Here is a 17238-nt window from a genome sequence, read left to right as displayed (position 1 = left end):
TGCTTAAAATAATGAAAATCATTGCACAAAATAAGCTGGAAATATTTGGGTAAAATTATAAGATTGAATGGAGGGCTTCCCTGGTGGCGCAGTGGTTGAGAGTCCGCCTGCCGGTGCGGGGGACGCGGGTTCGTGTCCCGGTCCGGGACGATCCCACATGCCACGGAGCAGCTGGGCCCGTGAGCCATGGCCGCTGAGCCTGTGCGTCCGGAGCCTGTGCTCCGCAACGGGAGACGCCACAAGAGTGAGAGGCCCGTGTACCGCAAAAAAAAAAAAAAAAAAAAGATTGAATGGAGATATTTGTGAGTAACATTGTTTATTGCACGAATAAGTCTTTTCAAAAAGAAATTACACAGAAATGGAAGTAGAGCTATGAAGAAAACATCAAAATGATGACTAATAAAGAGTACTGACACACTGCACAGCACATGAAACCATCAACAAAATGAAAAGACAACCTACTGAATGGGAGAATATATTTGCAAATGATGTGACCGATAAGCAGTTGTTATTTGAAATACATAAACAGCTCATACAACTCAATATCAAACAAACAACCCAATCAAAAAATAGGCAGAAGAACTGAATAGACATTTTTCTAAAGAAGACATACAGATAGCCAACAGGCACATGGAAAGATGCTCAACATCGTTAAGTCATCAGAAAATTGCAAATCAGAACCACAATGAGATATCACCTCACACCTGTCAGAATGGCTATCATCAAAAAGACCACAAATAACAAATGTTGGTGAAGATGTGGAGAAAAGAGAACCCTCTTACACTATTGGTGGGAATGCAAATTGGTGCAGCCACCGTGGAAAGCGTTACGGAGGCTACTCAAAAAACTAAAATTAGAACTACCATATGATTCAGCAATCCCACTACTGAATATATATCCCAAGAAAGTGAAAACACTAATTTGAAAAGATAACATGCACCCCAGTGTTCACAGCAGCATTATTTATAATAGCCAAGATGTGGAAGCAACCTGTCCATCAACAGATGAATGGATAAAGATGTGGTATGTGTGTACACACACACACACACACATATAAAACGGAGTACTACTCAGCCATAGAGAAGAATGACATTTTGCCATTTGCAACAACATGGATGGACCTGCTGGATATTAGGCTTAGTGAAATAAGTCAGAGAAACACAAAAACTGTATGTTATCACTTATATGTGGAATATACAAAATAAAACAAATATAACAAAACAGAAACAGACTCATAGATACAGAGAACAAACTAGTGGTTACCAGTAGGGAAAGGGTAGGGGGGAGGGGCAAGATGGGGGCAGGGATTTAAGAGGTACAAACTACTATGTATAAAATAAATAAGCGGACTTCCCTGGTGGCGCAGTGGTCAAGAATCCTCCTGCCAATGCAGGGGACACAGGTTCGAGCCCTGGTCTGGGGAGATCCCAAGTGCTGCGGAGCAACTAAGCCCATACACCACAACTACTGAGCCTCTGCTTTAGAGCCCACGAGCCACAACTACTGAGCCTGCGTGCCACAACTACTGAAGCCCACATGCCTAGAGCCCGTGCTCCACAACAAGAGAAGACATGACAATGAGAAGCATGCACACTACACTGAAGAGCAGCCCCTGCTGGCCTCAACTACAGAAAGCCTGTGTGCAGCAACAAAGACCCAATGCAGCCAAAAATAAATAAATAAATAAGAAAGAAAGAAAGGTGTCATTATAAAAAAAGTAATAAATAAAGTAAAATAAGTAAGCTACAAGGATATATTGTACAGCACAGGGAATATAACCAATATTTTATAATAACTTTAAAAGGAGTATAATCTATAAAAATTTTGAATCACTATATGATATACATGAAACTAATATAATACTGTAAATCAACTATACCCCAATTAATAAAAAAAGTACTGGAACACTTAAATTTAGCCTTTTTTTAAAATTTAATAGTTTGTTCGGAAGCGACACATCAGAATAGCTTAAAAGGCAACATTACTTTTCATAAAAAATATGTGCAAATATTTCCAAGTGTACATGATTTGATTTTTTTCACTTTTCATATACAATAGTGGAATTTTATCCTCAAGGTTAAAAACATAACAAAAGCTTTAATTTCAAGTAAAATTTCCATTGACAATATAGAATTAGAAGTCTGTTTACTATTCACAAAATGCAGGAAAGAGAAAGTATTACTAGAGTGTGCTCGGGAAACAAGTCAAAGACTGTAGTCTTATACAGCCACAAATGGACCCAAGATTTTACAAAACTCTAGCCTTTAAAATGTAACTTTGATATTTCCTTCAACTAATTAAAAAAAAGAAAAGAGCAGTGCGTATTTCCTCTATTGAACAGAGGTATTCATCCATTTTCTGCAAGACTATTATATTCACTCTTTAGAGATATGATTTGTTGCCATTATAGGCAGGTATTACTATAAAAATGAGATAACATTATAATCCTGGTTATGCTGTACCAAACATAGGGAGAAATCTGTTCCACATCTATTAAAGACAGTATAACCCACGAGCATAAAAGACTATTATAACATCACAATCCACTACAACTCCCTGAAATTCTGGTATGTAGTATGGGGATGGAGGGAGGAAAATAATGCTTTTAGTCAACCAATTTGATATGATCACTAATGATATTCCTGCAGAAGTAGATAGAGACTTTATTTCTGATAGTATTTAAGAAGAAAAACAGAGATAAGACATGCTGCCTTTAGACAGCCAAACACATTTGGGAATTTCACACATCTGTGCCAAAGGTGCGATATCATTCTCTGTCAACTTAAGACATTGCCTCAGTTGAGGACCTGAGTATTTTTCTCTAGAAGTACAACTTCATTCACTCCAGCGTGAAATACACGGGACTAGTCCACAGGACCAAAGCCTAAGTATTATATACAATGCCTAGAAAATTGTTGGCACTCAGAAAAGGTTAAGTAAAAAATATTTTGGGCTTAACATATGGATTTTTAAAAACATATACTTTCAATGTGTGTATTCCAAACCAACTTTTTTCGTTTGATATTGAGTTCATTTAGAATGTTTTGTCTCAATCAGTATATATATGTATATATATACATGTGTATATATATACATATATATATAAGCAGTTCACTTTTTAGATGTTTTTTGGAAGGTATTTAGAATTCAGTTAAAGATCACTTCACATAATGCTAAATTTTTAAAGTAAAACATAAACTTGTTTTAATCACCATGGTCTTATAAACAAAATTGATTTTTTGTTCAAAATAACACAAATTTTATGTTAGATTTTAAATAGACCATACTTAAATATACTCTACACAATGACCATTTCTATAAACTAAGATAAGTTAAAACTGCATTTTTCAACTAAAGATAGTGCCGTATGTTTTACTACATCTTATTTGTGATCCTTGATTATTATATCAAAAAGTGATTTCTATAAACCACAGTAATCTTATCACTTCACTTCTCTGAGTCAGTGTTTCTAAAATGTATCAGCCCAATTCTATAGCTTTTAACTGAACCATTTCCTTTATTCTGAATTCTGGTTACATATCTGGTCACATATAGTAATACTACATTACTAAGTACTAACCAAATTTGCATTCTTAAAACCTTTTTTTGATGCATTTACCAAAGGGAGTTTTTAAAGGCATTTATTGTTAAGTACATTAATAATTATATTTCAACCTTTACTCACTGTGATCAGTTTAGCTCATGGGTATCAAGGTCAGTCAGAAATAGATTTTTCTATAGGATAATCATTCCTGCCTCACCTGCCTGCCCACAGAGCCTGTGTTGGGTGACACTTGCCCCAGCTGCACAGAGGTACACGTGTACCCACATGAACATTGTCAGCAGATCTGTTGTGGAGAACAGCAGCATAATATCCTCAGATCCTGGACATTGCTAAATTTTTTTCTTCACCATTTTGCACATTTTAGAAGTAAGCTACTCATTTTATAAATAAAGCCTAGAAACAATCTTAGTGCTTTTCTTTCAGTGGTTAAGAGGTTAAAAAAAAAATCAAAGATTTAAAAAAATCTAATGGAAAAGAATGAGTGTTTCAAGTTTGAAGAAAATAGTCAATGCAGAAAATATTTGCATAGAATTACGTGGTGGGTAAAATTTGCCTTGCAGTCCTTGCTTAGAGCGACCTCCTGAGCCCAGTTTCAGGAAGCAAGTCTTCGCATAGCCTGTGGAGGCAAAGGGGAAACAGTGTTGATGCAACTGAATTCTCCTTAAGTCTACCTTAACTTTTTTGCAAATATGTTTGTGTAGTGTTGGTTGCTTACATTTACTTAGGTGTATAGCATCACAATAAAAGTAGAGTAAAAACTTAATTTTGTACCTCATCATACTTTAATTGGATGTATTTTAAAAACAATAATTACTATTTCTTGAGTACTTACTATGTACAAGACACTGTTTTATTCCTGCACATGTACCCGTTAATGGTCGCAACTCTGTGAGGTATTATTATTTCTATTTTACAGGAAGAAACTAAAATGAAGACAGGATAAGTAAATTGCCCTAAGCTACCCAGCTGGTAAGTTGCAGAATCAGGGCCAGCACTCAAGTCTGTTTGTTCTAAAGCCCAGGCCCTGAAAACCACTCTAACTGCTTCCCTATCTACAGGAACCCTACCTGAATGATGCTTTTATGTGACATCAAAAATACTTCTAGGGCTTCCCTGGTGGCGCAGTGGTTGAGAGTCCGCCTGTCGATGCAGGGGACACGGGTTCGTGCCCTGGTCCGGGAGGATCCCACATGCCGTGGAGCGGCTGGGCCCATGCGCCATGGCCGCTGAGCCTGCGCGTCCGGAGCCTGTGCTCCGCAGCGGGAGAGGCCACAACAGTGAGAAGCCCGCGTACCGCAAAAAAAAAAAAAAAAACCTTCTATATAGTGTGGCAACTTCTTAAGTTCCAGTTTTGATATATGAGTTTTCACTCAACTCAGTTGGCCCTATATCCATAGTCATAAACTACTAAAGCTGGAAGGACTTCACAGCTCAGTAATGAAATTCCTGGCCTCACCAAGCTGATGGGCTAAAATGTGGAACCCCTGATTTTCACTCTACTTAGTGTATTTCTTCCACAAAAATCTTCTCTGCCTGTCATCCTCACTGCCTGATTTTATCATTGGGGTTTGAGTGTTATTCTTTTCAACATTTTTATCAGGACCTGGAATACAGCAAACAAGTCCTGCTTATCCAGATTTGCATAAGGCACCCAGTGGGGTTACATAGTTAATATGCTGGATGATAGATTTAGTATTCAAAACAATGTCAGTAAACTGGAACCAGGAAGCTGTAATCTAGCAGAAGAATGTGTAGTTCTGCATTAGGGCCAAAACCAATTATATAAATATAAATGGGGAGCCCAGCTAGACCACAGTTCATGTGAAAATGCCCAAGTCTTTAGTTGACCCCTGCTCAGTAAAAGCAAAGATTTTGATGTAGCTATTATGAAAATAAACCCATTCTTAAGTTGCAGTAATGTAAATATCTTGATGAAATCAAGGTAGGTCATAGTTGACCCCATCTGGGGTTTTATGTCCCCTTCTTGACCAGGGAAGGATTAACAAATTTCATGTCTATGAGGAAGAGTAAAGGGAACTGGAGGAGTCTCTCCCAGGATAGAGCATGTTGGAAACATGAAAGCTGCTCTCAAATATTTAAGGACTGTGCAGAGAAGGCAACCAAAAGGACCTCAGTCCACTGGATGATTATTAGAGAAAGGGTGAATCCAGTTTGTAAGCACAGCTAACACTTGGAGACTTCAACTATGTAGCAAACTCCCTTTGCTGCTAGTTGGCAATGTCTAGAAATGTTCACACGAAAGCTGAGACAACATCCTTAAGGATGGGGTAGGAGAGATTTCTGCATGGCCGAGAATGTGGGGCTGATTTCTAGACATCTTTCAACTTTAAAATTCTTTGATCTTCTTTTGTTGGTCCAATTTTACTGAGTGATGGAGCCACAAAGTTCGGTCAGATACTGTAAGTTTCAGTCAAGTTTCCTAGAAGAGTCTGATGCCCCAATGGCAACAGAAATACACAGAATCAGTCTCTTTTTTAAGCTGTCATCAGTCAGATGAAGAAAAGTCATGAGGTTCCTACTGCTCACATTCTATTTCTGAAGCTTATGAAACTCCTGGTTTAAAAATTTCCTCCATTCACCTTTCTCCTATCTCACTGGCCTTGGGTCTCTGGAAAAGAAGGTATGCGGAGGCTTAGGTATAAAATCAGGACCAATGTGTTGTCTGCTTCCAGTTGCTGATCACGCCTGTATGCCTGGGACAAAAGGTCCCCTCAGGTACTATGTCTTCAAGGGAGAACCCTTGTTTCCCATTTTCCCCTTTCTATCAAGCCATCCTCTTGGTACTTCTAAAAAATTCTTTTCCCTGAATAGTTTTTATCAAATAGTTTTAATACTACAAGTATTATTCTATTTAATCCAAATTATTTTCTTGGAATGAACATAATGATCATACCTCATCTTGGACATCAAGTCCTTCTTCAATCAGCTCTGCTTCCATTAATTCAAGAGGATCTTTACAGTCTTGGATGAGGGTGATCTTGACAAAGAGAACACGGAGAATATTTATTGGAGGTGTAATAGCATTAACCCACCTGATACTTCACTGAAAACGATTTGAAGCTTTGCTGGTGCCTCTCATTTATAATCTACATACTTCAAAATCCTTTTCCACTTTCTTGTCCTTTTATATTTCCCACTTAGAATTCTCCCTATACCATTTTTTTCACATTCAAGTGTGAACTAGTATAGTTCTCCATTGTCTAACCTCCTTTGCAACTTTCTTCCCCAACCTCTGAAGTGTATGCCTCTTAACAAGTCATCCTGTCTGCCTAAATGATTCAGCAGTCAATAGCAGTTTTCTTTCAATGGCCAAGTGAAGCGCACTGGGTACAGCATTGAGCGTGCAATGAATGCCCAGTGAAGGGCTCCTGAGTGATGGCCATAAACAGTCTCAAGTTGAATTGGATGGGAATTAATGTTATTGGAGATGGAAACCAACATCTATGAACCAAGTAGTTGTTCAGGAAAGTTCTGCTTTTTAGCCGTAGTATGTAATTTAATCTTCCACACAGAGGAAACCAGTAACAATCTGGACTTTGTCTTATGCATAAAGGGTATTCCCAAAGCCACTCTAAATGTGTATCAAGGCAAGAGTGACATTTCAGAGGGCTTTTTAGCTACTTTTAATCTCACAAATAAATAACCCAGTTCTTGTTATATGATCTTGTTGTTACTTGTGAGTTAGGAACTTTAAGTTAGATTTTTTTAAAAAAGGTTTATGAGTTTTCAAACCTGAGCATCTTGCATGTAGCGCCTTTTTTTTTTTTTTTTTTTTTTGTATTTAAGATCCACATCCTGGTATTTAGGACTAGTATATTCTCTAGCAGCATTAAGCAGAACAATCTTTCCACTAACAATAGATAAAAAGCATAATGTATTATTGTTTTCCAAATTAGTTTCACTTCAAATATTAACTTCCAATCTACAGTAAGAATCTGCTTATCCCATTCTTAGAAAAAAGGGAAAGCAATTTAAAATATAGTTGTCGGGATTCCCTGGTGGTGCAGTGGTTGAGAGTCCGCCTGCCGATGCAGGGCACACGGGTTCGTGCCCCGGTCCGGGAAGATCCCACATGCCGCGGAGCGGCTGGGCCCGTGAGCCATGGCCGCTGAGCCTGCGCGTCTGGAGCCTGTGCTCCGCAATGGGAGAGGCCACAGCAGTGAGAGGCCTGTGCACCGCAAAAAAAATCAATAAATAAATAAAATAAAATATAGTTGTCTGTGTCACCAGAATAATTATTATTGCTGTTATTTTTATAGGCATTTGTTTTAGTTTCCCAAATTCACAGTGAGAAGGTCCATGAGAGATGAGGTTCTTGTACCAGGCAGTAGGTCCAGCCCAATGACCCACATCAGAATGCTCAACTCTCCTGGGTATTTTACAGGAGAAATGACAAAATAAGGAGGCCTGTGGAAAATCGGGGTCTATCCTGTTTTGTGAGGAATAAACTCTGGGCTGATGCATGGCTTTCATTTTTTTTTTTCTTTTCTTTTTCAAAAATCACTTACGACCTAACGGATCCTATTTAAAGACACTGCTAGGGAATGCCCTGCTGGTCCAGTGGTTAGGACTCCACACTTCCACTGCAGGGGCCACGGGTTTGATCCCTGGTCAGGAACTAAGATCCTGCAAGCCGTGCAGTGCAGCCAAAAAATATATATATATAGATATAGATACAGATATAGATAATCAAGAGTTTCCAGACTGCTGAGAATTTAAATGGCATTTAAAAAAATTTTTATTTATTTTTGGCTGCATTGGGTCTTCCTTGCTGCACACGGGCTTCCTCTAGTTGCGGCAAATGTGGGCTACACTTCGTTGCGGTGGGCAGGCTTCTCATTGTGGTGGCTTCTCTTGTTGTGGAGCATGGGCTCTACGCGGGTGAGTTTCAGTAGTTGTGGCACACAGGCTCAGTAGTTGTGGCGCATGGGCTTAGTTGCTCCGTGACATGTGGAATCTTCCCGGGCCAGGGCTCGAACCCATGTCCCTTTCATTGGCAGGCGGATTCTTAACCACTGCACCACCAGGAAAGCCCTAAATTGCATTTTATACACAAATCACAGAAGATCAAAGATTCGGTGGCTATATTCTAAAAAGTCACTATGGCTAATGCCTACTTTTATTAGTAAACCCACACATTATAGAACTAATTGTACTAGCTAATACCAGGTGTTTTCCTATAAACTCTCACATTTAGTCTTCATATGTACCTAGCAAGGTAAATGTTTTTACTCCATTTTACTAATGAGAAAACTAAGGCTCTGAAAAGTTAAGTAGATGCCTTAAAATCCCACCAGGCTGGGATTCAAACCTAGATTTGTGGAATTTTTGCCATTTACAGAAATCCTGGTAGTTTAGGAAAGATACATATGTAGAAAGATTCACTGTTTACCGTTTCTAAAATGGAATCTTGAACCTCTTGGGATTTCACCTGGTTCTGGAGATGGAGGACAGCATCGTGGACAGTCAAAAAGAATATGTCCCTTCTGATGTTATCATTAAAGAAACCACATTTCTCCAGCTTTTCTATCACATGATCTTCAAAAGAAAGAGATAATGTTTAGTTAGTCTCTAGGAAAAGCTATTTTTATAACATCAACCAGTTCTAAGTTTTTGTACCTCCTCCTTTTAATTCTTTTTTCTCATTTCCAAAATGTGATCCTGCTCTAGACAGAGTTTCTTTTCCAGTAGCACATGGAATGCTGATACCATAACTGGTTGTAGTAAATGGTGGTGTTTCCCAGCCACGTCCCTTTTTCCTGTCCTCCAGCAGCTATGAGTCTGGCTGGTGTTCACAGCTGTGCCCTTCTCTGGAGAACTTTCTTTGGCCAGTGGGAGCTGTCTCACCTGAAAAAGCCTGGGAGGTTACACCCCCTCCCTCAGGTGGCCTGCAGCCACGGACTGATTGATCCGGAGGTAAAAGGGCCGGCCAGCCCCCTTCCCCTCAAGGAAGGATAACCATCTGGTGCTTTTCTTGCTGTGTGTTCCCAGTGAAGTCAGACTAAGTAGATTCTGAAGCCATGTCTTTGTCTTCTCCCACTGCCCTATGCTGTTCCCCTCAATCCTTCATAAATTTTCCACTGTACTCTCTCAATAAATCACTTATGCAAGAATCCTTATCTCAGGCTCTGCTCTAGAGAACTCAGCCTAAGCACTAGTATTTTCCTACACACGCTTGTACATAGACAGACACAGACTCATACCCTGGAAGTTCCTCTAGTTCTAAGGGGTCTAAGTCATCTCTAGCTCTGCTCTCTCCATGACAGTTTTTCTTCATTGATCCTGCATTGCTGTCAGGACGTAGGTTTCCATGCATTACCAGCTCTGTGGCACAAACTGGAAGTAATTTTTCTAGGTTCAAAAAGGCCTTCAGAGTGATTATTTAATGGGTAGAGTTTCTGTTTGTGGCAATGAAATTTTTGAAAATAGATAGCTGTGATAAACTTTGGGGCACATGTATCTTTTTGAATTAGTGTTTTCGTTTTTTTCCAGATATATACCCAGGAGTAGAATTGTTGGATCCTATGGTACTTCTATTTTTAGTTTTTTGAGAAACCTGCATACTGTTTTCCACAGTGGCTGCACCAATTTACATTCCCACCAACAGTGTACAAGGGGGCCCTTTTCTCCACATCCTTACCAACATTTTTAATTGTAGACTTTTTAATGATAGAAATTCTGACAGATGTGAGGTGGTATCTCATTGTTGTTTTGATTTACATTTCTCTAATAATTAGCAATGTTGAGCATCTTTTCATGTGCCTGTTAGCCATCTGTATGTCTTCTTTAGAAAAATGTCTGTTCAGGTCTTTTGCCCACTTTTTTATTGGGTTGTTTGGTTTTTTGATATTGAGTTCTATGAGCTGTCTGTATTTTTTTTTCAAATCTTTTTTTATTGAAGTATAGTTGATTTACAATGTTTTAATTTCTGCTGTAAAGTGATTCAGTTATACATATATATACATTCTTTTTTTATATTTTTTCCATTATGGTTTATCACAGAATATTGAATATAGTTCCCTGTGCTATATAGTAGGACCTTGTTTATCCATTCTATATGTAATAGTTCGCATCTGCTAATCCCAAACTCCCAATCCCAAGCCTCCCTCCCCCACCCCCTCTCCCGCTTGGCAACCACAAATCTGCTCTCTATGTCTGTGAGTCTGTTTCTGTTTTGTAGATAGGTTCATTTGTGTCATATTTTAGATTCTGCATATAAGTGATATTATATGGTATTTGTCTTTCTCTTTCTGACTTACTTCAATTAGTATGATAATCTGTAAGTCTATCTGTGTTGCTGCAAATGGCATTATTTCATTCTTTTTCATGGCTGAGTAGTATTTCATTGAATATATGTACCACATCTTCTTTATCCATTCATCTGTAAATGGACATTTAGGTTGTTTCCATATCTTGGCTATTGTGAATGGTGCTGCTATGAACATAAGGGTGCATGTATCTTTTTGAATTATAGTTTTGTCCAGATATATGCCCAGGAGTGGGATTGCTGGGTCATATGGCAACTCTAGTTTTTTGAGGAACCTCCACACAGTTTTCCATAGTGGCTGCACCAACTTACATTCTCACCAACAGTGTAGGAGGGTTCCCTTTTTTCCACAGCATCTCCAGCATTTGTTATTTGTAGCTTTCTGTATATTTTGGATATTAACCCCTTGTCAGTCACATCATTTGCAAATATTTCTCCCATTTGGTAGGTTGCCTTTTCATTGTGTTGATGGTTTCCTTTGCTGTGCAAAAGCTTTTAAGGTTAATTAGGTCCTATTTTATTTACAATAGCATGGAAGAAACCCAAGTGCCCGTCAACAGATGATTAGATTAAGATGTGTCATACACATCAGTGTAAAGCAACTATAGTCCAATAAAAAAAAAAGAAGATGTGGCATATATGAAGTGAAATATAACTCAGCCATAAAAAAGAATGAAATTCTGCCACTTGCAGCAACATGAATGGACCTAGGGAATATTATGTTTAGTGAAATAAGTCAGACAGAGAAAGACAAATGCTTTATGATATCACTTGTATGTGGAAACTTAAAAAAATGCAAATGAATGTGTACGCAAAACAGAAACAGACCCGCAGATATAGAAAACAAAACTTGTGGTTGCCAAAAGGGAGGGGAAAGGGAGGAGGGACAAATTAGGGGTATGAGATTAATAGATCAACCTATTTTATACAAGCTACTATGTGTAAAATAGATAAGCAACAAGGACATACTGTATAGCACAGGGAACTATAGCCATTATCTTGTAATAACCTGTTATGGAGTATAATCGGCAAAAATACTAAATCACTAGGCTATATACCTGAAACTAATAAAATGTTGTAAATTAACTAAACTTCAATTAAAAAAAGAAATTTTTGGGCTTCCCTGGTGGCGCAGTGGTTGAGAGTCCGCCTGCCAATGCAGGGGACATGGGTTCGTGCCCCAGTCTGGGAGGATCCCACATGCCACGGGGCGGCTGGGCCCGTGAGCCATGGCCGCTGGGCCTGCACGTCCAGAGCCTGTGCTCCGCGATGGGAGAGGCCACAACAGTGAGAGGCCCGTGTACTGCCAAAAAGAAAAAATAAGAAGAAGAAGAAAAAGAAAATTTTTTAAAACTCAAAAATTAACAACAGCAACAACAACAAAAAATGTGCAGTAAATGTAAAATACACACTGGATCTCAAAGATGTGAACAGAAGCAAGCAGTGCAAAATATCTCAGTAATAAATTTTATACTGACCAAAAAAAAAAACACAAAGGAAAGAAAGAAAAGATAGTTGTGATGATTGCACAACATGGTGAATTACTTAATGCCACTGAATTGTACACTTGAATGTGGCTAAAATGGCAAATTTTATGTTATACATCTTTTACCACAATTAAAATTGTTTTTGAAAAAAAGGCCTTTGGACATCATGTACTCACATTCCAAGGTAGGAGAAAGGGCTTAAGGGAAAGTCTTATAGATAGATATGTACGTATATGCATTTACCTTGAAGTGATGCAAAGTACACATTTACATCAATTCTTTGGAATTCTTTGACAATCTAAAAATTTAAAAAGGAGAATTTGTAACAATGAGTAACTTTATCTGACCATAATTCAGTAGCATTCAATTACTTGCTCGGGAGAAACTTCCAGCACTTTCACGGTGAATCAGGAGTTTGAAGCAAGTTCATTATTGGAAATTGGAAAACCATAGAGGTTTTCAACATACAGTGACGATGATTAGGATGAAAACACCATAGCTCAAGAGGTGGCAACATCCAGCGCTCAACAGCACTGGACAGCACAGAAGTGCTCCATAAATATTTGTGGAAGGAAAGAAAGAAAGGAGTACAGGAGGCTTCCTAATGCAGCCTCTGCTGGTTGGAAAGAAGAGTATGAGTTTATATCTTTGAGTGGAAGTGATACGGGTGTGGATTTGTGGCCACCAGATGCCAAAGGTAAAAACTGACCTCTGTACTTTGACTGTAGCAGTGTCAATATTCTGATTGTGATATTGTACTATAGTTTTGCAAGACGTTAGCACTGAAAGAAACTCAGTAAGGGATACAGAGGATCTCTCTGTATTATTTCTTACAACTTCATGGGGATCTACAGTTATCACAAAATGAAAAGTTTAAAAGAATCAAGACACAAGACCTATGGACAATAATAAAACAGAACTTGAAGTTTCTGGGGAAAAAAGATCAAGACCTCTATGCAAGTATAAAGTTTGGAGTTTTCACAATTGTCATTATAGCATTTGAAAGCAACTATTTGTTAGGTGCAGAAAATATTCTGGCATTAAATATCTTGACTTTTCCTCAAAGTAATTCATTAAACCCTTTGGTCAACACAATCTGCGATGGATCTGAGCCAATGCCTAGAGTGAAATGCACAAAGAAGAACAAGAGTGTGTTCTCAAATGAGCTAATAACCAGGTCCGCTAAGAGACCTGGAATAGAACCTATCAGCATATTCTCGCACGCTTGTCAATCACTCTTCTACCTGACCTGCCTAGTACCTGCACCCTGGAATAATTTCCTCCCCTTGCAGAGGTACCAAGAAGCCCCAGCTAAGCTAAACCTCAGTTGAGGGTAGTTTGATATTATTATACCTGATTGTTGCTCCCTTGAACCTGCCTACTTTTCTGCCAAATCCTCTTGATACCTACCTTCCTGAAGCGTCACCTAAACTTGACACTCCCAGTGAAGTTGACATCCGGTTAGTCTGCTTTGGAGGACTAATTGCAATTGTTATTTAAAAGATTACTTAAAAAAAAAAGATTACTTAATACTTGCCTTGCCCCTTAGACTGCTTAGTCCCATGAGGGTAGGGACTATGGCTATTTCACAATTAGTTTCTTGTGCCTGGCCAAGTGGTTGGTACACGTGTGGCACTGCACATCTATGTGTTAGAAGAATCATTGAAGTTGAGCTTGCATACCTGGTTTCTGATTGAATGCTTCTGTCCTGCATGCTCCTCAACTCTGACTTCCTAGATGCCTGACCTGCTTCCTGCTGATCTAACCTTGATAATGCCTGGCTTTTCCAGTCCTACCATGTTTCTCATTCTGCTGCTCTTCGCATAACAAATAAAAACATAATACTGAACACAAGATTTTGTCCATTTTTCTTTCTTTTCATATTCCATGTCATATATATTCTCAGAACAATAAAACATAATAAATGTTAATATTTGCTGACGTGTGACTATGTGCCAGACACTCTTCACTTTTCTCATTTAATCCTCATCACAACCCTATGAAGTAGGTACCATCATTATCCCCACATTACAGATGGAGAAACTGAGGTACAGACAGATTAAGCAACTTGCCCAAAGTCACACCACTAGTAAGTGGTAGAGCCAGGATTCAACCCCAGGTAGTCCAGCTCCGCAGGACTGTGCTTTAAACTAATACACTCTATTGCAAAAGCATTCCCCTAGAAAAATTACAACTACAATTACAATTGCCTGTGCAATCAATCACCTTTTTGCAAGACCAGGAAACCCATATCATTTTACTATTGCCAAAGCTCCAAATATGTAATTCAAAACACCGGAACCTTACCACACGCAATGATCTCACTCCAACAACATCCAGGAAAGAGACAGCTCCACAGTCAAGCACGAGGCTATGGATTGGCACTTTAGGAACATTCACTTTGACTGGAAGCTCAGCGTTCCAATCCACTTGAATCTCTATTTCCTTGGTTGGAATATCAAATTCTTCCGGATTTTCAATGTCTTCATCAGGCTCAAAAGCATTATTCGATGAACCAGCATCACTTATAATGCCATTCTAAACAAAGAAAACACTGCCAACTCAATTACTAATGATTTGGGATGTCTTTCAACAATTAATCTAAAATGACTTAAAAGTTCTACAAACTGCTTCTTGGTAAGCAAAATATCAAGAGTATGAACTCTTAGGGAATAAGGTTTACCTCAGCCCAAATTCTGATGTTCTCTAGGAAGAAAAATAGAAGAACAGTGGAGAGAGGAAATGCTTGATTTCTGGAAGATTGTAGAACTTAGCCAAGAGAAACATTGACAAGAGAGTTTGAACAAAAGGTAACTACTGTAGCTCTAAAAGTTTAGGAACTTACGACTGCCTTCTGTTGTGAGTAATTTTCTGGCATTGAATTAGCACTTGTTTTGTTCCTTTCAGTAAAAATAAGGTTTATTTCATGAGAGAGAAAAAAAAATCTCACCCTTTGTTTCCCAGTAGCCCTGCTGATTTCATTTTATTCTCTCCCCTTCCCTCTCTCCTAAAAGAACAACTCAGCTGTTCTCCATTATACATATGTCATCTGCTTGTACACATCTGGGTACCAAAGAGGATATATTTAACTTTAGACAGTCTAACTGCTTTTATTTCATCTGAGAAATGAGAGAATTTCAGAGGGGAAAGAATGATGTTGCCTCACCTTTGTTGCTCTTAATTGCCCTTTTTTGATGAGTTTCTGTATTTTCCTCAGTGCTTTCAACCTCTTATTATACACTCTAATGGCATCAAATCCAACCTTTGGAAAAAAATGTCAAGTTAGTTAAAACGTCTGGTTCCTGATGCTCATTAATGGCAATTTTTATCTGAAAAGGCTATTTCTCAAGTGGTATTATTCGCTGATGTATCCTGCTAGAAAGGAAATTCTGAGGTCCGATGGAGGTCTCCACTACCGGGCCACCCTAACCCACCCACCCAGAGACTCAGGGAAGGCAGTAGCATATTGAAGACTCCAAGACAAAAAAAAAAAAAAAAAAGCAAAAAACAACCTTTTTAGCTTTAAGTCTGTGTTTTCCAAATTTGCTTGACATGACAAAGCCCTTGTTGTTGCAGAGTCTATGAACATTCCTTTGAACTTCAGGAAAACACTGATCTAGAGGCAAACTCCAACTTCGAAGCATAGCATGGAATTCAAGACCAGAATTTCCTGCTTATCTATTCCGCTTATACTTTTTAGCCTTTATTCCAACTGCCCCCCTCCCCCACCCCCTGCCCAATACACATTCCCACATTTTCCTCTCAGCTCATATAGTTCCCAAACACCTGCCATAATCTCCTTCCTTTTGCCCAACCGCCACGCAAAGCTTGATCAGTCCACCTAACTCGGATGACTCCCTTCCATGAAATCTTAACACTTACTGTCTATACTACTTACTCGGAACTTACTCAAAGTCTGCCTGGAGACATCTCTAGTGGTTTTGTCCAGCATAGTTATTGCTACCTGAATTTTAACATATGTGTTATTATCGTTTGTTCCTATTCCCAAATAGATTAAAAGTTATTTGAGGGCAAGGATGTTATAATTCTTAATGCCCTGTACAAAGGGAACAGGATATAGGGCCTTATGCCCATGTTTGAGCCCCTTAAATACCTGTAGAATGAATGAAGTCTCAAAGGAAGTTAGAAACTAGATTTCTAGGGATAAAATACTTACTGTGGACTTGATACATTTTTTTAAACCATCAACGTTGCCGTAAAAAATAGGACTAGAAAATCTCAGAATCTTCACTCCTTCAGGTTCTTCAATCTAGCATTAAAAAAAAATTTTTTTTTCTGAGGTTAATCATTTCATGCCTTAAATACTCAGTTAAGTTTTTGGCTATTCAGCTAGGAGCTGACTGACAATTGCTCAGAGAAGCTGGGCAGCAGTCCTCAACTTTCCTCTAACAGGAGTTTGTTCTTTTTCTAGTTCCTTTGGGTGTAAAGTTAGATTGTTTATTTGAGATTTTTCTTGTTTCCTGTGGTAGGCCTGAATTGCTATGAACTTCCCTCTTAGAACTTCTTTTGCTGCATCCCACAGATTTTGGAATGTTGTGTCTCCATTTTCACTTGTCTTAAGGTAATCTTTTATTTCCCCTTTGAAATATTTCTTCATTGACCCATTGTTTGTTCATAGCATGTTGTTTAATCTCTATGTATTTGTCATTTTTTTCAGTTTTCTTCTTGTAATTGATTTCTAGTTTAACATCATAGTGGTCAGAAAAGATGTTTAATATGATTTCAATGTTCTTAAACGGGTTGGACTTGTTTTGTGACCTAGCCTAACATATTATCTATCCTGGAGAATGTTTCATGTGCACGTGGGAAGAATGTGTATTCTGCTGCTTTTGGATGGAATTTTTATACTTTAAGTTTAAAGAAATCCCTTTAACATT

At 38.5% G+C, this 17238-nt stretch overlaps 1 protein-coding gene across 1 annotated transcript in view; it reads right to left on the bottom strand.

Moving 5' to 3' along the window:
• Positions 1–1679: 1679 nt before the first annotated feature.
• Positions 1680–17238, bottom strand: part of SLC26A4 (solute carrier family 26 member 4) — a 50970-nt gene continuing 35411 nt past the window's right edge. Inside the window, exons 14-20 of the mRNA XM_030761470.2 lie at positions 16518–16610; positions 15507–15602; positions 14648–14878; positions 12584–12638; positions 8979–9124; positions 6480–6563; positions 1680–4181 (exon numbers count right to left, since the gene is read on the bottom strand). Coding sequence (XP_030617330.1) covers positions 4158–4181; positions 6480–6563; positions 8979–9124; positions 12584–12638; positions 14648–14878; positions 15507–15602; positions 16518–16610 — 729 coding nt within the window. The 3' untranslated portion in view covers positions 1680–4157. The remainder of the gene's footprint in view (positions 4182–6479; positions 6564–8978; positions 9125–12583; positions 12639–14647; positions 14879–15506; positions 15603–16517; positions 16611–17238) is intronic.

This window comes from Delphinapterus leucas, chromosome 9 (assembly GCF_059928025.1).
Source record: "Delphinapterus leucas isolate spDelLeu-1000000601 "Yukka" chromosome 9, BTC_Dleu_Yukka2, whole genome shotgun sequence".
In the NCBI taxonomy this organism is placed as follows: Eukaryota; Metazoa; Chordata; class Mammalia; order Artiodactyla; family Monodontidae; genus Delphinapterus; species Delphinapterus leucas.
Note: the sequence above shows the minus strand (reverse complement) of the source record. Positions and strands in the feature narration are given on the sequence as shown.